The sequence below is a fragment of the Lepisma saccharinum genome, chromosome 1 (genome assembly GCF_977018435.1).
Source record: "Lepisma saccharinum chromosome 1, izLepSacc3.1, whole genome shotgun sequence".
Taxonomy (NCBI): Eukaryota; Metazoa; Arthropoda; class Insecta; order Zygentoma; family Lepismatidae; genus Lepisma; species Lepisma saccharinum.
Window position 1 is genome coordinate 131,056,611 of NC_139229.1, and position 25,144 is coordinate 131,081,754.

At 38.1% G+C, this 25,144-nt stretch overlaps 2 protein-coding genes across 3 annotated transcripts; one reads left to right on the top strand and one right to left on the bottom strand.

Annotated features, from left to right (window-relative positions):
- Window positions 1–329: 329 nt before the first annotated feature.
- Window positions 330–8,560, bottom strand: RpL35 (Ribosomal protein L35). 2 transcript variants are annotated; one of them, XM_083138667.1, is made up of 4 exons: window positions 8,463–8,560; window positions 4,753–4,889; window positions 3,091–3,172; window positions 330–533 (listed from the first exon to the last, which is right to left on the bottom strand). In XM_083138667.1, exons 1-4 carry the CDS (start codon window positions 8,463–8,465, stop codon window positions 384–386), a joined length of 372 nt encoding a protein of 123 aa, XP_082994793.1. In that variant the 5' UTR covers window positions 8,466–8,560; the 3' UTR covers window positions 330–383. The 2 variants fall into 2 exon arrangements, with proteins under 2 accessions (XP_082994793.1, XP_082994789.1); XM_083138663.1 differs by lacking the exon at window positions 8,463–8,560 and adding an exon at window positions 7,722–7,766.
- A 202-nt stretch (window positions 8,561–8,762) lies between these two features.
- Window positions 8,763–19,610, top strand: Arpc5 (Actin-related protein 2/3 complex, subunit 5). Its single transcript, XM_083138674.1, has 3 exons — window positions 8,763–9,042; window positions 16,288–16,359; window positions 18,931–19,610. Exons 1-3 carry the CDS (start codon window positions 8,875–8,877, stop codon window positions 19,168–19,170), a joined length of 480 nt encoding a protein of 159 aa, XP_082994800.1. The 5' UTR covers window positions 8,763–8,874; the 3' UTR covers window positions 19,171–19,610.
- Window positions 19,611–25,144: the final 5,534 nt, after the last annotated feature.

Consider the following 25,144-nt stretch of genomic DNA (forward strand, 5'->3'; position numbering starts at 1 on the left):
ATACTGTTTGCTGTTACTAAGTACCATCAAATGCAACAGAATGCATGTACAGAGCAGTATGTACAGACAAATTTAAGAACATCGATATCAACGTCGATAATACTGATGATCTTAACAATATCGAGGCTTCGATATTTTGAAAATATTGTCATCAATATCAATATATCGAAATAGTTTAGCACTGAAATAATATTTTATATACTACTTTTGACAACAAAATACATTCAGTTTTAGACAGAAATTCATTCACCATAAATGTGTGATCCTAACAATACTCCTGTGAACTGAATCTTCATTCTCCTTTCCAAGGTTAAAGAATAAAAATTGCATTTCCATGTCCTTATGTTTGTTTATTTTTATTACACATTTTAAAAAAACGTCCTTTAGGCTTTCACAGCATACATTCTTTGAGGGTACAATGACATCATTCTACGTTGCTTCCTGGTTCTCGCATTGACCTCGTTCTTATGGAGTTTAAGACGAATAGCTCTGGTCTTCTTTGGTCTCAAATCAAGAGGCTTGTACTTCTTATTCTGAAAAAAAAAATGAATGCAATCTCATTATTTAACATCCTGGTTCTTTTAACTTTTCTTGACCCCGGTTCAAAAAAGAAATGTCGAATCTCAACATGGCCATGAAAATGCTCTGAAGGCATTTAGATGTTAGACTAATTTTAGTATATGGGGGAATATATAAAATTACTGTAATTTCAGTATATGGTGGAATATACCAGGTGGTCCAAAAGTGCCGAAATGGTCACATATCGTGAGAAATACACATCGAATCGGAAAACGAAAAAATTCATGTTTAATAAGTAGGGGCATGCATATTTCGTTTTTGACGAAAAAACGAAATTTGAAAAAACACATTGTAGTGTTAATTTTTCATGTTTTTGAAAGGTGTGAGGTGCATTTTGTGACCATATTTTGTCACGAAATGAACTGCAAAAAGCGAAATTAAGGGTTTATTCACCGCCGTGACACCTTCCGAGCTCTAAATTATCCTGAGAGTTATACAATTCCCGGAAAATTGATTAATTCTGCTGTTAATATTGGAGAAGCAAAAATGGACTCCTTTACACAGAAATAAACTTAATACTCTGATAACTACATAAATGTGCTATTAGAAGTGAAATGTTAATTCTGTGGAATAAGTGTATTTTAATATCAAATATAGGATTATTTTCACAATTTTAAAACCAATGTGTCTTTTTATATACCACTTTTCATCCATTTTTTCACCGCTATAACACCGATATTTTACTTTATTTACCGCTTTTCAACCCGAAATTGACTCAGTTTTTGTACCGAAATTTTGCCTTTTTATTTACCAAAAATATGTGCCTCTATTATTAAGTGAAAGAAAGCTATTCAATGACATCACACTTGATTCCCCACCCTGCCCCTTGGGGTGGGGCAGGGGGCAACTGTGCAATTTTAAATGGAAACCCCATTTTGTATTGTAGAAACAGAAAGAGGACTTCAATCCAAGTCCAATGAGCTATCAACCATCCTCCTAGCTCAATTAGGACCGGAGATATGGCATGGCGATTTTAAATTTTCGAAAAAAGAAGAAAAAAATACAGTCAACTCTCGATTCTACGACCCCGGGTATAACGACCCTTTTCCCGGGAACCGTGACAAATTTAGAAAAAAGTTGAAAAATTTGGAAAAAAGTTGACAAATTGAAGGAAATCGGCTGAAAAAAGTGTTTTTTCCCCCCACTCATTCCCTTCACGAGCACTCTCCCACTCACAATTGGGTCTGAACTAAAAATAGACACCACCACAACATGCTTGAGTGATATTCAATAGCACTTGACCTCTGCCCTCCCCTACCTCAAGCTCACCAATGTTACCCCGCACCAGACAGCCGCTACCAAACGACCTTGACTTGTTTCCTTGTCCTAAGAGCTGCTGAAAACTCGCAGATGAGGACGGGGGGAAGCAGCCCGAAATGACTGCTGGACTTGCAGTCTTTGCCAATGTGTATGGCAGGTCAAGCTCTTTCATCGATAAACACACCACCTTGAGAGATAAGATCGCAGGAATGTTCCAAAATACAGATGTGGGGCGCCTGGAAGTCTGGCCCATCTGTCCAGCTCTGACCTAGATTTCAGTAGGTTCCAGTGACTGAGCAACTCTCGGCCTTGTAGCCGACAACTTCCGGTAACTCGCTTTCATTCAAAACGTGTTCTTTGTTCCCTGCAACACTTCATAAAAAAGCTAAACTGTTAGAGATAATCAAAGCCACATAGGCGAACTAAAGATCATCAACCCGCTTAATGCGTTGTCATCCAGGTTTCCACAAAAGTTTACTTTGATGTTACGTGCATCATAACTCCCGTTTCCCACTTCATATGTTTTCCTAATTGTGTCGTAATATCTGCCAAAAAAGTGTTCCATTGGCTGACTTCCTCCTTTTTTCCTGTACGCAAGGGGGGGGGGTCGATTTTGCTCGTGTGTGCACACGGGCTGATTACAGGCTAGGGTGGAAGTGGACCCACCCCTCTTCCTTTCCTTTGTCGTCTAAAATGGGGTAACCAGTTCTGGATATATTCTTCAAAACTAACAAAAACCGTAAAAAAAAATTTTTAAAAATTACCACCCCTCTTTTTCCCAGCTTATTCTCCGCCACTGGTGTCCACGGCAATGTTGATAATTGCAGAATTCAGGTCTTATTTTTATGCTGTTGTCTGCATAGGCAATATTACCCCTATTATTGTCTGTTGCATGGTGAAACCTAAAGCACAGTCTTGTTTTTTTCACTCTCCCTGCCTTCGCTCTCTTTCCCTTTCTGTTGACGTTGCAGACTGACACCAGTATAATCCTACCTCAGAAGTTGTGTTGTGCCCGTGTGTTCAAGATTGTGGCTTAATATGGCACCACAAAAGTTTACATTACAACAAAGGATTTATCTTGTCAAGTGTTACTTCGGAAAGAGGAATTATGGAGAAGTGCGACGATATTTTGCAACAAAATTTCCTGGTGTTCCCGTTCCACATAGCACCACTATATTAAACCTCGTAAAAAAGTTTATAGAGTAACAGGGTCAGTTCTGAATAAAAGTGGAAAGTTATATAATAACATACCTTGTAAAACTTCCTAAGGTTCTCCTTCTGCTTCTGGTGCATAACAATGTACACACGTGCTATGGCTTTCCTCACAACTCGGCTGGGAAAAAAAATAATAGCTGCAGTTACACAGTGATCTTGTGTATGTTGCTTTACATAAAATCCTGATTGAAATGTATTTTTGAAACCAAAGATTATTCCAATGAAGAGTGGAATGTGGGACTTTACTGGGGTTGGTGGCTTTTTCTTCTGTGTCCTTCACTGCCAAGAAAGACTACTTTTGTCAGAAAAAAAAGCTGTTAGCATTGGAGCAAAAGCATTTCCCCAAGTAAAGGCACTAACGGTAACAATTCATATTCTGTAGTTCACAATGGCATCAGTTTTTTCTTGGAAGTACGGTAGGTGAAACTTCTTTTGCTTATGTCTTTAAACCTGGTAAATTGCAACAAATTTTCGAGCAAAGACTCCTCTTGTACACAGATGCTAATTTTACGTTACTGTTATGAATTTTATTCAGGTTTGCATGAAAATTCTTATCACCTTGCAATAATATATTAGATTCTTATATTTTTGGCAATTGTATTATTTGGCTCATAATGAACAGAATCCCTAATGGTGGCCATGTGTTTTTTCATAATTAAAGAATATACTTACATACAAACAAATTAACAGTTTGGTTAACAACATTTAGAAAAGTTATTCCTCATTTTAGCTTTCAACAAAACTTGTGCTGTTACAAAAAAAAAGTGACTGTAAAAGACTATGACACTTGGGGAAAAACCATTCATTCAAAAAAGCTGGCATTTTTGTAACTACAGCTTGTGTCTAGTTATGAATTCCATGTTGAAAGTTGAATTTTCAATTTAGATAAGTGTGTTTTTACAGTAGAGATAAATGAAAGCTGTGAAACAAGAAAAATGCAGCCAAGTAATGTATTTTCATTGATTTGAAACACTTTGGACAAAAAAGCCGAAAAAAGCCCAACCATAAAATCCGTGCAAAACTCTTTTTTCCTGACCACTTCCAACTAACTTTCATTGAAGAAGTCACAGTAAAAATAAACACATCAACACAATATTTCTCAACAACCGATTGGTTTTCAAAACACCTCATATTTTTCATGTTCTTGTGTAATCTCATCAGGGTTCCATAAATTCCTAGTAAGTACAGTCAACAAATACAATGCATGCATACTTTTAAAAAAACTAAATTCTAAACAGCAAGAATTACCAAATTTCCACGGTGGCAGAAGTGGGCTCAGTTATTCAAATTTATTTATTGCTGTTTAAGATTCATTTCTATTTGATTCATATAATGAAGGAGAACATATTAAAGAAAACAATTTCAAAATGTAAATAGGGTGTTCTCCTTGTAGCCAACTATACATAGGTCTATGTACTGCTACCCATACAAGCATATCTGCAGCTTGCAGACAATTTTAACTGCGTGAGAAAATGAACTTGACAAATCATGTGAAAAACAAGAGGAACACAATCAATTTCTCTCTGTCCATGCGATGATTTTTTGGAACGAATTCACCAATGTATACAAGGTTAAACTGTCACATCCTTTTCTTAAACAGCTTGTAGGACTAATAAATCAAATGACAAATCCTCACAGAAAGCTAGAATCCACAAATGTATTTAAAAACTTTTTAAGGTACTAAATTTTGAAACTTACATTTTTGACAACTTTGATGCTGCTCCTCCTGTGACTTTTGCCACCCTCAGGTTGAGAAGCTCTGTTTTGAGCTCCTCGAGCTGTTTCAACAGCTCTTTCTTGTCCTTCGTACGAAGTTCCGAGCACTTTACTTTCACCTAAATCAGAAAAAAAATATGAATATATTTTATCATGCTAACTACTGCATGTAAATTTCAAAATATATTTTCTCAAACCAAACGAAGACACATGAAAGTTCAAGACATCAGAAAATGGGCAAAATCGATTGTCAGATATTTTACGCTATTCAATTTTGAACATTGAAAACATAGAACACTTGGTCAAAAGGAATTTCAAACAACCATTTATCCAAGAATATTGTAAAATTACAATTCTTGTAAGGACCCAGCAAGAAAAATATGTAGCAAATTTGAAGAAAACCTGAGATGATGGGTATGATTTGTCACATGCTATGATAGGCACAATATACTTGTGCCACTTCATTGGTTTAATGCATATTCTGATGACAAAATTTGTCTTAGTGCACATTATTGCACAAACACTCTTTGGTGTTAAAGCATATGGGATGATCTGGGTACCCTTGACCCTCTGTACCACCACTAAAAAGTGAAGAAGTCTGCAGGTTATGTTGTTTATGAAGATTTTCTCTTTTTAGTTCACAGAGAAGTATTGGTGAAGTAAAGTATCTCTGTTACCTTAGTATGAAGAAGCACTGCCCAAAGGCTTCATGCAAGTGAATATAGCACCTAACAGCACAATCCACAACCATGACAGATGGGACATTACCTACTGCTTCATATAACAAAATATTAACAGGAAAATCCATTAAACTTACAATATGGTCATTCCATGCCAAATCATCACACAAATACAAAGTTTTCAACCTGACCATCTCATATTTTCATGGAATTTGGTAGGATGGTAGAAGACAAAGTAACTTACAAATGTAAAATTTTAGCCTTCAGTGATACATGGTGTTCATACAGCAGGGTTGCCAACTTCATAATAAATGTCAAATTTATGCTTACAAGTTCAACAAAAAAATTCATAATTTTTCTTCTAATTATGGTATAACTTTCATCTTAGACTTGTTTTGAAGCTAATGAAGCATAGTTTTCATAAAAAATAGTTTCATATGAAAAACAGAAATTTTCACACCTTACAGTCTAGTAAAGTAATGTTGCATTGGGAACTAATTGGAACAGAAATGAAACCAACTGCTTGACATTTTTTATGAAGTTGGCATTCCTGCTGTACGAACACCATGTATCACTGACGGCTAAAATTTTACACATTTAAATTACTTCGTGTCCTCTACCATCCTACCAAATTCCATGAAAATCTGAGATTGTCTGGTTGGGAGCTGTGATGATTTGGCATGGAATGATCCAATACATATTAATTAGTTTACATTAAAATAGAAGTGAAATGTCATTAGGAGTATTAGATTTACTGGTGTTTGTAAATTTACATTGCTAAGTCAGGAGTGCTAAGTTTAGTGGTGTTATCACTTGCATGTTTTTTCGCTATTTGAGTGTGCATACAACCAGTTTCTATGAATAAAAAAAACATTCCAAGTACTCCGAGATAGGAGAGAAAGTCTTTTACTTATGCAGGTCAAACTTTGGGGCCCGTTCCGAAAGTTGCATTAAACAAGTTATGGTCATAACTGACAGTCCCATAGGTGATCTCGTGAAATCATGTTCGTTATGCTGTCCCAAAAGTCACTTTCAGTGTGTTTCGTGCAAAAATGAGATTCACCAAACCCACAGACCAGGAGGCCAGTTTCTTCGGTATGAACTGTCTGCTGCTTGCAGATAACGTGCGTGCATGGCTTCAAACTTCACTAGTTCGAAAAATGTATTGTAATTTTAACAGAGCAATACGAAACAACATGCACAAGATGAGTGTGCCTTAACTTTTCTAACATTGTGATAAAAATGAGTAACAATGCCCACAGTGGAGTTTATGTCTGCCAGAAGGACATGCCTTCCGCAGGATGAAATAAGGAAACTTTCTCTAAACAAAACACTGTGCCTGCGCTTTCGTCTAGAGCATCCTCCATAAGTCTGTAAAATAACTGGTTTCACAAGCCCAGTTATCTTCGTTGAATTTGATCATTTCTTTAACACTTTCGGAACACACCCTTGGAAACACAATATTAAATAAATCATATAAATCTATCACTTAAAACTTAATTCTTGAGAAGGTACAGTCAGTCAAGGGTTCCACGACGTCTTACAAGCTAGTCACAAGATTTTGTAACAGTTTGATATAGGGAAAAGGCATTTCTTCAATTTTACAGGAGAAACTACTTACGGAAATGAGTTTCTGTGGCATTTTCAAAATTCATGGAGGTATTTTCTTTCATCGCTAAATCTATTGGACCAGGAATTCATGTATTTTCAAAGAGAAATATATCTCCGACGCACAATTGCTGTTCTTCCTCTACGTGGACCAGATGGTCCGTACATTTGATGACATAACTCCCTGTCAGTTTTTCCAACCACGCCGTTGTTTTGCAAGAAGTGAAGGTGCTTTTTTTTAAAGCTGTATCGCATGGTTTTACGAACAAAATTTAACTATGCATGCCTAACCTAACCTTGCCGGAAATTATTCATGGGGCTATGCATCAATGGTTTTCGGGGCTATCCGTGAATGGTTTGTGGGGCTATTCCAGTAATTTTCGGTTACGACGGTTGGAAACACTGCATACCCACATGATCCACAATGCGTCAAGCTATGCCCACCATACTGAGTCTTACGGAAGCGAAAAAAGGAAGAACAATAAATACTCGTAATGTGAAAAATTAAAATTATTTCAATGAAAAAAGCAAAATCCCACCTTAAAGATTGTTTCACAATGCATAATAGGTAAGTACCAATGTCAAACAAGATGAAATGAACGAGTGAAAGGTGTTTTCCCCATACCAAACTATATACCCTATATTAAAATTGCACACACTTACTGGCATTAACTGAACGAAAGAAATTCTCATATTTAAATCAACATGTATGTGGTATTTTCGTTGCTGGATGCTTGGTGCTATCTTTCAAAACTGTATTATTTCAGCAAGATTACCCCTGCCGCACTGCACTGTTGAATTCAAATAGAATATGTTCCATTCTGAACCACCAAACCCTCAGACATGGATTATTTTATAAAGGGGTGCTTATGAGATGAAGTTTCATTTGTAGCATTACTGTTTGGATTCTTGCAATTGCCTCATTTCCAACATTTACGGACAGGATGAAATATTACGACTTACTGCAAAGATTAGAATTTGCATGCCAAATACTTAGGCGTTTACGGACACACACTGAAATGTTCAACAGTACATATTCAATTAAAGGGAACTCAAATCAGTTGGAGTTAATTCTTTCTATTTTCAAAAATTCAAGTACTTTCTACATTTTATCACGGCATTTATTGAAGTTGTTAACACGCTTTCTTTAACCGACGAACCATATCACAGTTCCAAATAGTTAAAACGTTAAATTTTCCTCATATAAATGCATTCACATGTTAATAGGAATAGGATGTTGTGAATAATAGAAAGTCTCAACAATGTTTGAATATTTCAATGAATATGTGGCCTAGAAATTTCATTTTCTGTATATGATAATATTGTGTATTATTAATGTGGCAAACATTCCTTGGGTGCTGTAGATATGTTTAGATTCATAAAATTTAATAAATACACACTCACCATATTGTCTTTAGCGAACTACAACCCACCCGGAAACGGAAGAAACTGTTGCCAGACCATGTACTGAAAATTCACCCTGCTGCGGAGGGGCGTGCGGAAACCAGAACACGAAGAAGCACTTGCGAAAATTATTATGTCAGAAAGAACACTTTTTCCTTAAAACAAAAATATACATAACTTGATCATACAGCTCACATAAATGGAAGAGTTCATCTTTGTTTTAAGAAATACATTTGTTTATCAATTTCAGTGATTTTTGAAGAAAGGAAATACTTGTTGGTTCTTAGTTTTCGTTAGTGTTTTGTCAATAAGAAATAGATAGGAGTGTCAGTGGTGTTTTCATGAAATCGTGTTCGTTGTGTATCTCAATATTTGACTAATTTGTCGCTGTTTTCCACTGGAATATTCAAAGATGGCAAAGAATACTTCAAGTTCAGCATTTCGAAAAATTGATGTTGACCAGTACAATGAAGATAATTATCGAGAAGATGATCAAGGAGAACTCCAGTCACCTCCTGTTGGACCTGACGAAACAGAAGTTAATGCTTTGCTCAATCAATATCCTTTTACATTAAAAACCGTTTACCTGATATATTAAATGAACGTAAAATTAAGACATAAGTTCTGCAGTAAGGTAAGAACTGTTAAATGTACTATTAATATTATTTACCAGAAAAATTGTGATGTGCAAGGCCGCCCGCAGGATTTTTTCTTCATCTTTCCCTAAAGGGTAAATTTCTCGTATCGGACAAACAGCTGAAATTTCCTACTTCTTTTGATTTCAATATTCGTACTTACGTATTCTGCATTGACAAAACATTGCTGAAGGTGGCATTTCGCTAATTTCACCGAAAATAGCTATATTTGCGACATATCGAGTAAGTCTTCTTGGTTGTTTCTTCCCTTCCGTAACACGCGAAATGGCCGTCACAGTTTCACCACCGTAGTTAATATGGGTAAAATTTTGGTAACAGTTTCATACATCGGAGACACATTTCTTCAATTTTACACAAGAAACTACTTACGGAAATGAATTTCTCCAAGGTTTACAACCTTCGTCGATATATATTCTTCCTAACACTTCAACGTACAATGCAGCAGAACAATAAATAATCACTTTTCATGTATTAATATTGCGCATTTTGCGAAAATCGACAACATCATGCCGTTGGTTCCAAGATGTACCTGCAGATGGCTCTAGCGTCGGAAGTCACGCGATCTCGTTAGTGGAATCAGGGTTTCCAAACGCATGATATTTTTCGAGTAACGCGCGGTTTTTTGTCGAGAAAGGAAAATGGTTTTTCGATGAATTTAGGGGTGAAATAGGTGCTAATGGAACCTAACCTAACCTCGTGTGAATGGTTCGTGGGGCTACCCGTGGATGGTTTTTGGGGCTAACGTCAATGGTTTGTGGGGCCAACGAACAATGTTTCATCAAAACGTACAATTTCCAGACGTGATCCCCGGTTTTTTACAACTTTCATGCAAGCGTGACCATTAGCAAAGCAAGCGATATCGCACCGTGACGTGCTTTCCGTAGCATTAAGGAAAATGGTTTATTTTAGCAGAAAAAATGTTTCTTTCCGTGCAAAAAGCATAATGGCACCTTCCACTATGTTCCGCAATACATAATTGGTAAGTACTAACCACGAGAAAGACAAAATATCCGATTTAAATGTGTCTCCGATGTATGAAACTGTTAATAAAATTTTTGTATCCCCAAAACGTATTTCTTGAATTTTACAGGAGAAAGTACTTACCGAAATGGGTTTATTTATACTTTAGGTAGGTCTTGGAAGTTTGTTTTCACCTCGTTGAAATTTTTTTGGGTAACAGTAGTATAAGCCGGAGACACATTAAACGCGTTTGTTTTCAAATAAAAATCATTGCTCAATCCATCTACCTCATATGCATAGTGGAAAATTTTTCAAGCTGGGGATCACTTTTTTTTTTCCATGAAAAAAGCGTTATTTTTAACATTATAATCATTTATTGGTCGTTGCTAATTTGGCAGGCAAATTTTGACTCATGTTGTCTATCGTCAGCTGATATGCAGTATCGTCAGCTGATGTGCAGTGTTTCAAAACTTATGAACCGATAAATGCCGCACAAACTATTCACAAAAGGTTTTTAAGCGAAAATTGAGGCTAGACTCTACTTTACGTCCTTATCTGCATGGTGATTGCTTCTTTGCGTTCGCGGTGCACGATCGTGGTGCGGCACCCGGCATCTCTTCGGGTAAGTACCTTTTTCTTTTTACACTTTCTGTTCACGATAGCCCCACTATCCATTCACGGGGTCAAGGTATGCCTACGAGGTTAGGGTAGGTTCCATTAGCACTCATTTCACAAATATGTGCTTCATCATCTAAAAAATTCGTCAGTACGTTCTATTGCGCATATCCGGACAAAATAGGTTTTTCTCGATTTACTCCTTCAGAAAATTTTTGCTCGCTTTGAGATTTACGTTGTTGAATTCCTTATAAAATAAGCTTTCCAACGATATATGATACGTATTCCTTATGAAAAGGACGTAAACTAGAGTCTTACCTTACATTGGAAAAAAAAACGCTCACACGTCATCTTGTCAAACTTCCGCATGGTTGCTACACTGTGAGGGGGTTACATAACCGAACGCACGGAACATTTGATTCACGTAGTCGACGGTAATGGCAGCACGAGCTATCGTACAACAGAGATGCATGATTGACGAAAAATACCTTATTTACAGGCAAAATACGTTACACGATTCTAAAAAACAATTTCCCCGGCTTCAGAAAGTCCTCAAGAACGCAATTCCGTAACTACTTTCTCGTCTTTTCTCATGTAAATTTTAAGAAATCCGTCTCCGGCTTATACTATCGTTACCTTTTTTTGCCGGTACATCATGTAATTTTCGACATTAATATCACTCCGATGCACGAAAGCTGTTCCCTTGGTGTCCATTTACTGCGTGAACCAAATATTTGCGAGCGTTTCATGACGTAACAACCGGTCAGTGTTTCCAAATACGTGGTTTTGTAACTGTGTAACAGTTCTAGAACGTAAATAAACGTGAGTTACTGTTCATCATTTCTGATTACGAACTTGCGACAACATGACGTGCACAGGATCAGTGGCGTGCTCAATGTTAGGTTGATGGGAGTTATAACCACCCCCACCCCCTTTCGCCCAGTATCTCTAAGGCTATTTATGAATGGTTCGTGGGGCTATCCATGATTGGTTCGTGGGGCTATCCATGAATGGTTCGTGGGGCTATCCGTAAATGGTTCGTGGGGCTATCCGTGAATGGTTCGTGGGGCTATCCGTAAATGGTTCGTGGGGCTATCCGTGAATGGTTCGTGGGGCTATCCGTGAATGGTTCATGGGGCTATATATGAATGGTTCGTGGGGCTATATATGAATGGTTTGTGGGGCTATATATGAATGGTTCATGGGGCTATTTATGAATGGCTCGTGGGGCTAAATATGAATGGTTCGTGGGGCTGTGTATGAGTGGTTCATGGGGCTATCTGTGAATGGTTCGTGGGGCTATCCGTGAATGGTTCGTGGGGTTTTCGAACCCGAAAAAAATTTATAATTTTGAAAAACAAATTTAACTATGTTTCCTAACCTAACCTACCCTTGTCCCCGTGATGGTCCGTGGGGCTATCGTGAATTTTTGGGCTAACGTCAATGGTTTTTGGGGCTAGCCGTGGATGGTTTGTGGGAAATAAGGAAGAACAATAAGTACTCATTAATGTAAGAAATATACATTCGTTACAAATTCATTATTTCACCTAAAGAAATGTTCTGCAATGCAGAATAGTACGTTAGCTACATTAACGAGTACTTACTGTTGTTCCTAATTTCCCACAAACCATCCACAGGTAGCCCCAAAAACCATTGACGTTAGCCCCACGGACCATCACGGGGACGAGGTATGCCTACTAGGTTAGGTTAGGCCTGTTAGGTTAGGTTCCATTAGCACTCCTTTCGTTCAATTTAGCATATACAGACAACATCGGCTTGTAGCAGCAGCAATAGCACGTATAAAGGAAAAAAGTAATCCATGTTACCATAACGTATATTCTATTTTGAACTACATGTAATTGTTAGCTAATATGATAACAGTTTAGTGAAATACAAATTACCATTGGCAACTTTCTTCTATGAAAGCATTTAATATTAACAGTAAATAAGGAAAAAAACACTTTTGAACTACATGTAATGGATAGCACCTGCTTGCATAAAAAATTCGTGCACTCGACTGTCTAGTCCAAAGTTGGTCTTGAATATGTACTCCGATAAATAGCCGGAGAACAAGTATTTCCTTCGTCCAGAAGTTGATATGGACCGACAGACATTGCGCCATATGCATTCTATATTTTGAGAGTGGACTGGAACTTCATCGCCCTGCATTCTTTGCAAGTTTTCTTGAACACGTCCACTTGCTGGTCTGTCAACAAACTCCATGCTATGGTTAACTCTTAGATGTCTGTAGTCTGCTCCCTGTAAGTTTATGTATGCCCTCCAACAATCTGACATGATAGTTGTTCCGGGAAGTATGAATTGTCGTATTATATTTAGCAAAGTTTCTTCGTTACGGTTTTGTACAGGAACCATGAAGAAGCGTTGACGGTTACCCCTTTCTATTCCTCCAAATACCCACTGTCCTTCAATTGGACGTCCTCTCCTATTAACACATTTCTTTGTCTTACCGAACTTTGCTTCATCAATTTCGACAATAATTCCATGTCCTCCTATTGGTCTTGAATTTTCAATTACCCAGTCTTCACACACTTGCCTACAGTGGTTTGACCAGTCCACAAACACTTGATTAGAAATTTTAAGTTAAAATTGAATGAGAGCTAGCCTTGGGTTTGGCAGAAGGAGCCACAGTACACAAAATTGTATGATTTTCTCAACACTTATTTTAGTTTGTCCTACAAAAGTTCCTAATCTTCCAGAACAAGTAAAACCACAGGGAACTCATTTTGCCACGTCCTGCCACTCGCTTCGTACACACAAATTGCCATTTACCTGTACGTAAAATGTGCAGCTTACATGTGCTACCACATTTCTGACAGTCAATTTCTTCTTTAACAATACCATGCTGTACTACAAAATCCACATCATCTTCAACCCCTTTCAATTGTACCACGGAGTTCCAGGTCATCTTTGATTGGGCGGAGTTGGTCCTTGGTCTGAAGTGGGGGTCTTCGACCATGTCTTGCGAGAATTCTATTTAATTTCCCACTGCCTGATGAAAGGTAAAACTGTTGTAGTGGGACGTTCTTCTCCTGTGCTCCTGCAAGTAGAGGCGTTGCATAGTGAAGGGGCTACTTGCCCATATTCAACTGGTTCAGGTTTGTTATGATTTGGTTTGAGTTGCTGTTTTAAGTCCACATTATGCACAGTAAGGCTAATCGGGACTGGACCTACAGTTTAAAGTGGGATCCGAACCACTTGTGCCTCCATCGGGTATCGAACCCAGGACCCCTTGATTACAAGGCAATGATGTACCACTGCGCCATCGGGAGGGCCAGGTTTGTTATGAATCAGCCCTTGTAAGGGCCACACTGTTCTCTGTGATTACTTTGCTGGGATGTAACCTTGTTAATGCCTTTCATGTGATCAGTGACAGCGCCATCCAGAAATATGAAGTGGGGCTACAAATTTCAGTTTCAAATTCTCGGGGGGGGGGGGGGGGGGGGCTAACCAATACCGGTTAGAAGGAATTTACTTAATACTTCATTACAGTATAATTTTAACAATTACACATTTTACAGTCAGATCCAAAGGTGAATTACTGAGATTTTGTTACATCATAGCCAAAAATACTTTAACACACGAATCACTTATGTCAAATAATTGTAGTAAATATATTTTATTTTCCTAAGCCCTTATTTAGTGGATAACATCACAATTCATGTGAACAGTATAAATACACCATAAAAAGTACTCATTATCAACCCTTTGGTTGCACAAAAAATACTACATGTCACACTGTTTCTCATATGTAAAGATTGTGAATGCTTTTTTGCTGAAATAAGAAAAAGAAACTGCAATAAGTTACGACTGTTTTTGTGAGCAGCTGCAAAATTATCTACAAACTTGTTTAAATCCAAAGATTTTGCAAGCTTTTTCTCAAAAGTCAGAATAGATAGAGCACTTAACCTATAATTACCAATTCGAAGGTAGCACTTGATCAAGCAGCTGTTGGGTGTACGCACATTTCAATAACGCAAAGCTTATGAACAGCGAACGGATTTACTCTATGTGATCAGAAGTATCCGGATACCCACCTCAAAATAAAGTTCAAGTTTGGCCAACCCTCCATCGGGAACACTGGCATCCAATACAGTGTTGGCCCACCTTTAGCCTTGATGACAGCGTTCACTCTCACAGGCATACCTTCAATCAGGTGCTAGAAGGTTTCCTGAGGAATGAGAAGAGGTATTGATGCGGATCGGTGTGGTCTAGCACGAAGTCGGCATTCCAAAACATCCTAGAGATGTTCTATGGGTTTCAAATCAGGACTCTGTGCAGGCCAGTTCATTAGTGAGATGTTGTTGTCGTCAAACCACTCCTCCACAAGCCCTGCAGGATGGACGAGTGCTCAGTGATGTTGAAAGACACAATGGTCATCCCCGAACTGGTCTTCGACGGTAGGCAGCATGAAAGCTGTTAAAATGTCAACGTAAGCTTGTGCCATGACATTGCCATGTAAAGCAACAAGGGGGCCAAGCCCCCTCCAGGAGAAACATGACCACACTGTAACCCCGCCACCTCCGAATTTCACTGTCTGTACTATACAGGCTGGTAGATGTCGTTCACCAGGCATTCGCCACATCCACACCCTACCATCGGATCGCCACATTGTGTACTGTGATTCATCACTCCACACAACGGTTTTCCATTGTTCATTGGTCCAGTTTCGATGCTCCTTGCACCATACAAGGTGGCGTTTGGCATTTGTCTGTTGATGTTTGACTTATGGGCAGCTGCTCGGCCACAGAAACCAAGTTGCCGCACCTTGCGCCAAACAGTAATGCTGGTTGGAGTAGATCATGATGCAGTTCAGAATTCCTGTGTGATCGTGGCGATGGATGATTGACAATAATGCTGTACGACCCTCTTCAACACTCGATGGTCTCTGGTGGTCAACATGGGAGGTTGGCCTGCACGCTTTTGTGTTGTACACATCCCTTCACTATAACATTGGACAGAGGGATGTTTAGGAGGGTGGAAATCTCACACACACACACTTCCTACACAAGTGGCACCCAACCAACTGACCATGTTGAAAGTCTGTGAGTTCCTCAGACCATCCCATACAGCTGACTAACACACACACTTCCTACACAAGTGGCACCCAACCAACTGACCACGTTGAAAGTCTGTGAGTTCCTCAGACCATCACATACAGCTGACTAACACTGTCTGCAGACTACTGAGTTTGCTGACTGTGTGTTCCACATGGTAGATGGCAGTACTGTGTCACCCTCTATGATAAACACACGGTTCGCGGTGTGTCCGGATACTTTTGATTATGTAGAGTATATATAACTACATGTTTATGTATGAAGCTGAAATCAGTTATGTTTTGTATTATTATTTTTATTTTTCTTATTTTTGGTCGAAATGTGTGTACCGTACTAAAAAAATCTAGGGGGAGCTGAGCCCCGTTTTTTATGGGGGAGGCTGTAGCACCGTCCCTGGATGTGATATCCATTCTTTTCTAGCATGGTTCTAAGATGGGTGAATTCTGATTGTAGATTTTAAGTTAGAAATGCTTGATTTATTCTTGCAATATGTGTTGTTTCCTTAACTCTTTTTCCAAGGGACGTGCCATTGATGCTTTGAAGACTGTACTGAACAATGCACCAGTTGGATCAAAACCCAAGCAAGTAAAGGTATGAAATGCTATCTAAATGCTGTTACTGTTTCGAAGTTTGGAGGCACTTTAATTTAATTTTACTTGCTTTCTGATACTTCCACTTTAGTTCTTTCAGTAATGCTAGAAGTGGGGAACTTTTTAGTCATCTACATTTTTAAGTTGTACATTAGCCATCTCACTCTCAGTTGAGTGGTAGGACAAGATCAGTTCTGACATTAATTTTGTCGCAAGCTGTGAATTTTTTTTGGGGGGGGGGGCTGTTGACTCTCCTCGAGGATTACGTCAATTTCTTTTTTAATTGACAGATTTCAACGTTTTATGTAATATAAAAGTGGTTCCAGCATTGAAAACAAATAACTGAGATATTTGACCCCAAAGTATTTTCAATTTTTCTTTTCCATAAAAATTCCCAAACAGCAGCAAAAGTCTGATGTAACGATGACGTCAATTTACTATTGCCACCAAACCTATCCCTCCTAACCTAACAACTATTTCCAATAAGATTTTTTTTTTTTTTTTAAGTACTTACTGGTGGAGATGGGACAAGGGAAACTGTGCAAAACCACAGAAATGTAATTGAAAAATGCATGTCAGACACAGTGTTACATTTGCCAAAATGTTTCGGTCAGAGCAGAGCAATCCAACTTACTTTTGGAACACCTAAAAAGGAATTCTACCAACCCACTCTCTGCTCGCTGTCGTATTTTCAACTTCGACCCTGCTACCTTTGACATCGTCTGCTGCACTTAACACATTGCTTGTTCCTTAACTGAAGCATCCTCCTGCAACTCATGGAAATAAATGGACCATATTAGTGGTGACCTCACAGCAGACGACAGATCATGTGTTGAGTCCAAACAAAGTGCTGTGTTTTTCTTCTATGCAAATCCATGGAATTTTCCATCGGAAGGGGTAGCTTTAATTATTGTGACAGCAGTTATGAAACAAATTGTGATGCGTATCGTACATCAATGTAAAGATTAGATTTCAGAGACTACGTTGATATATTTATTACCTATACCTTACAGACCATAAGGTAAAGAATAACTGGAAAATGTAAATCATGCATTTTTAAAGATATTCCAGCAATTCTGCTTCCGAACACAGCCGAGCTCGACTTCTAGCAAAGGAGAGTAATGCTGCCGTTAGAGATGATGGAAGGTCAGGAGCCTCACGTGACTACAGCAAGGGCACCTATTGGCTGCTGTGTCATATCAGAAGCTGGTAGGAGCATTTGCTTTACCCTATTTCCTAAATCATTTTTAATGTTTATTCTCCTCTGTAAGGTATGTGTAATATATCAACATATTCTCCAAAATCTCATCTTTACGTGGATGTACGATACACATCACAATTTTCTTTTATAACTGCTGTCACGATTCTTAAAGTAACCATTTTCAATGTAAACTCAATGGATTTGGATAGGGAAAAAACACATGCAGGTTTGTTTAGACTCAGTCTTCAAGCGTGATGTCACACTAATATGTTCCATCTCCGGCTCCCAACCGAAAAATGCAACTATGCTGAATATATCAGTACACTGCCCATTTTGATTCACAAGTACTTACCATACTGCAGATACATGCCCAACTTCCAAACAAAAGCCAAGTACCATGTGTGTCTCACTCAATGCCTGAAACTCAAAACACCTTCTTGGTCAAGTGACGTATTTCGTCGTCAGAGGTCTGACTAAATGCTTTCATTGTTGAGCTAAATCTAGTGTATTTATGCTTAGAGTTTTAAATCTTACAAGCCTAACCTATCCACGAAAGCATTCCGCACTTATGTCAGGAGATGAAATACGGTGCTTGAGAAGTATATGTTTGAGTTTGATTCAATGAGTCATACCCGTGATATGCACCGAAACATCGTTTGCAGTAAATCTCACACCCTTGACGTCACACCAGGATTTCACAACCTTCAATCTCCGATACTTCCCATACCACTCCAAGATACAAATCACAAACATAATGTACCAACATGTCAAATTTCATTCACATCTATTTGCCATTCTTCCAAGTCATGGCTTTCAAAACCAATACCTTTCTATAAAAATACTACAAAAGCAATGCATAATACATAATTCCACAGATTTAGTTCATACTACAGGGATGATGAAAATGATGTAATATAAAGTACTACCAAAAAAACTCTCATTACTCCACTATAATACATCAAGAGCTAAAAACAACAGAAATTGTTCGTATGGAACATAATCATCATACGTCATGTAATTTTTTTCAGTTTCTCATGAGGGTATGGAGGGTTAAAAGTACCATCTTTTGTAGTATATTAACAATCCACTCCTCTTTGAATTACTGTATTTCTTCTAGTGGACACACAATACTTTTATTAGGGATAGAACAGAATAACCATTACTATATCATTATTTGCTGATGTATGCATGCACATTGATATTTCAGTAAAATTGCCAGTAATTTTAAGAATCCAGCATTTATATAAATACTTGGTGTGAAATTCTGCCATTTTGAAATTTTTTATGGATATAAAGATATATTCATGTACCCCAGTGTTATGTGCTTTTCAAAATACTTTTTTTTCTTACACTACTTTTCACCCCTTACAGGATAATGCTTTAAACATCACCTTGAAGGTTCTCTTGTCAATCAAGTCTTCGCAAATTGAAGAAGCAGTTAGTAGCCTGAGCAAAGACCAAGTGGATGTTCTGATGAAGTACGTGTATCGTGGGTTCGAGTTCCCGAGCGAAGGTAGCAGCGGACACCTTCTTGTGTGGCATGAGAAAGCATTCGCAGTCGGTGGCCTTGGGAGCATAGTGAGGGTACTGACAGACCGGAAAAGTGTTTGAACGTCAACACAATTTCAACCCGAAGACTCTCACACATTGTGTAAAATTTAAAGAAACTATAAGAAAAGTGGAAATATGAAAAATATAAATACAATTTCTAATGTTTAAATGTCTTTGTTACGAATCTTTTTCTATTGATCATGTTATGAATAATTGTGGGTGTTAGTGTGTGTGATCTATATTCAAGGTATTTCTTGTCTTAAAGCAGGTTGCATTTTCAGTTAGTGGAAAATAGTAAAGTTCTGTATAATGCAGATTTATGCCATCTCTTTTAATTTATATAAATCGAATATTGTGCATTCCCTCTGCAGTAGTGTGCTGTTAATTCTCTGTGCAATGTATAGTAAATAAAAATGTACTTGTTTTTATATACAGTTGAATTTGATTGCACTATGAAGTTTTGCATTGTGGCTGTTATTTTCTTTAATCAGATTGGATCTGTGATCAAAATAACATGCTCACACACTATTATTGAATGAATTCTCCTCATATGCCCCTAAACATCAGAAACACACCTTAATTTGTTGGACCACTGTTGATAATGTAAGAAATAAAGAGTATGCCTAAGGAAAGTTGCAGAACGAAGTAAAAGCAAAACGGACCCCTCCAATCTGTGCACTTACGTGAACAACAGAAAAAAGTGACACAATGCACTCCATCAAGAAAACATCCCAGCCCAAGTGATAAGCGACATGTGCAGCTTGTCATGTCACTCTGCACACTAATTGTTCATTTCTAAGTGACAAGTGTCGCTTGTGACTTTGGTCTGAAAGTTCACTAAGAGTGAAGAATGTACTTTGTGTAGTCGCATCTCCTTATTCCTCTAGTGTTTCAAAATGGTTTCCTTAAATATTCATTAAAAAGATCAATTAAAAACAAATAAATAATTAAAATGAAGCTCGTGTGGAGTAGGGATGGCCAGATCCTGATCCGGTTGGATCCTAAAATTTTTCGGATCCGGAATTTTCAGATCCGGATCCGGTACTTTCGGATCCGGATCCGTTTTGCCATTCCACATGCGCTTCTTTTGAAAGTAAGAATGTGCTTATAACATATTGTTACCTGCTAATATATATATATATATATAGTCTGTGTGCGCGCGTGCGCGATTTGTAATTAATTAATACACTTACTAGGGAGGTCTAAGTCTCCCCCTCCGATTTCCATGAAACTTGGCAGGTGTATAGAGCCCCTCCCCCCTCAAATGTCAAGATGAGGAGAAATTGAAGTGGGAAGTTTCTGACCCCGAAACCACGTAAATATGGCATAGGAAGAAACAGGGGGCATAGGGCCTCTCTATACACCTGTCAAATTTCATGGGAATCTGAGAGGGACACAGGGGTCAGATGATTCCCACGTCAATTTGTCCTCATCTTGACATTTGAGGCGGGTTTTGCCTCCTAAAACACTCTTTTAGCCGAAACAAAAAAACACGTATGAGTCATTCCACGCGAAATCAACGCAGCCTTTGACCTGACCATCTCCGATTTTCATGAAATTTGGGGAGTTGAAACTATGCAAGGAACATAGTAACTATGAAAATTTTTAGTTTCGTGCGTCTTGTAATTGTTAAATTATTCAAGGTCAAAGTTTGCAGAAATTGCCCTTTTTGAGCCCGCTTAGCAATACTAAATGTGCTGTAACTCTGCCACTATTTTGCCTAGGAAGCTCAAATAAAGTTTATTGTACAGGGAATTGAATAAGCTTTCCAGTGATATATAACAAGCCTACCTTTGGATAAAAATATAATTTTGTCACGTGACCTTGACTTTTGACCTTGAATATCTCAAAACATGTCATCACCAAAAATCGTGAAAAAAATATATTTGGTCCCTCATTCCATACTCTAAAACATATCAAAAAATCATTCTGGGACTGCAATGGGATCAGAAGATGCAAAATAATATGTGTAACTATGTGACTGATAAAAGCCCCATTACATGAACTATGAAGAGTCAAATGTCCCTTAACACTCCCTACAAAATGTGAAGGAGTTATCCTGGGTATAATTGGTCATGAAAGAAATAGGTTAGGCACAGGGAGATCCCTAGCCGTGTGTGTCAAGCGCAGGTCCGACATATTGTTGACCGCCATATTGAATTCAACTCAAAAATTTCAAAGGAAAGGGGGTAATGTGATATATCAAATGAGGCTAGAATTTCACGAGAAATGAAGTGACGAAGGATTTTCCAACGTATCTTACGCCAGCAAAAAGTTATACACATATCTTTAACTTACGATATATGCACATTATAATGTTGTCATTGTTCCTGTGAGCACACTCGTTGACGTCTCTCACACTCGCATAGAACATTTGGCAATATAGCATGTGCAACAACATCGCAAGCAGCAACTATGCCTTCTCTCAGATGGTCAATATCAGGGACTTTTAGTGCATGCACCATTCTCTTCAAATGTTTCTGAAGGTAAAAGTCCTCCTAAGATGTTAGATCTGGGGAATGTGCAGGCCTTTTAATAGATCCCCATGTGCCCATCAATCTACCTAGAAAATTGAAGAAATTGCAAAATGTCCACATAGTGTGGTCACACTCTGTCCTGTTTCAAAACTCTCGAAAAGTGCCATATCCCGTAAGCAAGGGTGAAAAAAGCCTGTTCACTTAACAAATCCAAGAAGCCCTCACCATTTAAGGTTCCGTTGTTGAATATGGACCAACCATTTCCGTTCGCCATACATTATACCACATAATTAGCTTACCAGCAACAACCATTCGACTGAGCAAATCACAGGTATTGCATATTATTTTTATTAACTTCGCCGTGAACATAAAAATTAGCCTCGTCACTGAAGAATTTTTCATTCCAAAGGAAGTGTCACGTAATTGTTTGAGATACTTTTCCAAATATTCTTCACTATTCAACTATTTGGTGAATGTAGCTGATTAAAATCATATTCAATGGTGCATATACTTCTTTCTCTCCCAAGATGTCGGCATGATCTCGATGAGTTCCTAACACGTTAGGAGCATTCCAATGCTTTGTTTTTAACACCTCGAAAAGGAGAAAATGGTTACAAGCATGCAGTAATAAATTTTTGCTGGTTAAATGTATGTTGGATAAACCTTCGTCACTTCATTTCTCGTGAAATTCTAGCCTCATTTGATATATCACATCACCCCCTTTCCTTTGAAATTTTTGCGTTGAATTCAATGGGGCGGTCAACAATATGCCGGACCTGCGCTTGACACACACGGCTAGGGATCTCCCTGTGCCTAACCTATTTCTTTTATGACCAATTATACCCAGGATAACTCCTTCACATTTTGTAGGGGGTGTTAAGGGACATTTGACTCTTCATAGTTCATGTAATGGGGCTTTTATCAGTCACATAGTTACACATATTATTTTGTATCTTCTGATCCCATTGCAGTCCCAGAATGATTTTTTGATATGTTTTAGAGTATGGTATGAGGGACCAAATATATTTTTTTCACGATTTTTGGTGATGACATGTTTTGAGATATTCATGGTCAAAAGTCAAGGTCACGTGACAAAATTATATTTTTATCCAAAGGTAGGCTTGTTATATATCACTGGAAAGCCTATTCAATTCCCTGTGCAATAAGCTTTATTTGAGCTTCCTAGGCAAAATAGTGGCGGAGTTACAGCACATTTAGTATAGCTAAGCGGGCTCAAAAAGGGCAATTTCTGCAAACTTTGACCTTGAATAATTTAACAATTACAAGACGCACGAGACTAAAAATTTTCATAGTTACTAAGTTCTATGCATAGTTTCAACTCCCCAAATTTCATGAAAATCGGAGATGGTCAGGTTAAAAATTGCACATATCTGTGTTGATTTGGCATGGAATGACTCGTATTTCTTCCTTTGGGCCCCTCTATACACCTGCCAAGTTTTATGGAAATGGGAGGGACACAGGGGTCAGATCCTTACTTCAATTTGTCCTCATCTTGACATTTGAGGGGATTTTGCCCCCTGAAACAGTTTTTAGCTGAAACAAAAAAACAAGTAATTCTTCCTTCGGGTCCCTCTATACACCTGCCACGTTTCATGGAAATCGGAGGGGAACACAGGGGTCAGATACCCACTTCAATTTGTCCTCATCTTGACATTTGAGAGGAGGTTGCCCCCTAGAACAATTTTTTTGCCGAAACAAAAAAACACGTATTTCTTCATTTGGACCCGTTTATACACACACCTGCCAAGTTTCATGGAATTCTGAGGGGGACACAGGGGTCTGATCCCCACTTCAATTTGTCCTCATCTTGACAATTCAGTGGGTTTCCCTGTAAAACCGTTTTTTAGCTGAAACAAAAAAAAAACAACACGTATTTCTTCCTTTGGGTCCCACTATACACCTGCCAAGTTTCATGGAAATCGGAGGGGGACACAGGGGTCCGATCCTCACTTCAATTTGTCATCATCTTGACATTTGAGGGGGTTTTGCCCCCTAAAACCGTTTTTTAGCTGAAACAAAAAAACACGTATTTCTTCCATTGGGCCCCACTATACACCTGCCAAGTTTTATGGAAATGGGAGGGACACAGGGGTCAGATCCTCACTTCAATTTGTGCTCATCTTGACATTTGAGGGGGTTTTGCCCCCCAAAAACCGGTTTTTAGCTGAAACAAAAAAAAAACACGTATTTCTTCATTTGGGCCCGTTTATACACACACCTGCCAAGTATCATGGAAATTGGAGGGGGAGACAGGGTCAGATCCTCACTTCAATTTGTCCTCATCTTTACATTTGAGGGGGTTTTGCCCCCTAAAACCGTTTTTTATCTGAAACAAAAAAACACGCATTTCTTCCATTGGGCCCCACTATACACCTGCCAAGTTTCATGGAAATCGGAGGGACACAGGGGTCAGATCCTCACTTCAATTTGTCCTCATCTTGACATTTGAGGGGGTTTTGCCCCCTGAAACCGTTTTTTTGCTGAAACAAAAAAACACCTAATTCTTCCTTTGGGCCCCACTATACTGCCAAGTTTCATGGAAATCGGAGGGGGACACTTAGATAACCTCCCTTGTTAGTCTTACACTTTGTAATTATTTAACACTGCATATATTATAATGTTTTATTTTAATTTGTAAAACTGTAACTGTAGAACAATTGTATAATTTTTGTATAACATTTCTATCTTGTTATATGTGTTAAAGGTTTCATCCTGGAATGGAATGTCTCACATTTATGTGTGTTTTCATTTCCAATACATTCGAATGAATACATATTCGTTTCAATGGCATTTACAAAATCACCTCAGACATTTTTGTGCACGAGTGTGTTAGCAGATGCGTAGCAAAGTCTTTTAGGAACAACACTCGAAAAAAAATCTTGAAGGACTAACTAATGAAAAATTTCTTTGTAATCGAAGATCATAATACCTTTTAAGGTGTGGTAATATTATAATGGGATTGAGATACGAAACTCTCGGATCCGGATCCAGATCCGAAACTTTCAGACCCGGATCCGGAACTCTCGGATCCAGATCCGGATTTTTCAGATCCGGATCCGTTTGGCCATCCCTAGTGTGGAGTAGAGGGTCATCTGTTACACTGACATTTTTCCACTCCTAGGGAAGAAAACATGCAATTCTTTGAAATTACAGTAACAGTTTGTCAGTTGTGTGTGCTTTCATTATGTTGCAAAGTTTCGGACAAAAATTCTTATTATTGTCAATTTCATGAAAATCACCAATGACAAAGAGTTGGCGAGCCTCAAAATTCAAAGGAATGACGAAAAATTCCCAGTACCACTTATTACTATGACATCTTATTCTGAAGCATGCCACTCGTTGCTTATCTAAATTTCAACCAATAGTGTTTCAGAATTTTTTCATCAAATGAAGTAAGGTTTTATATTGTAAAATGTAGTTACATCATGAAGACAAAATTCTAAGAGTTTGTTCATGAAATTGAAGTTAGTGAATAAATGACAGCTATCTTTGTATCTCTCAAGTGAATCGATCAATTTTTCAAAATAATTTTGAAC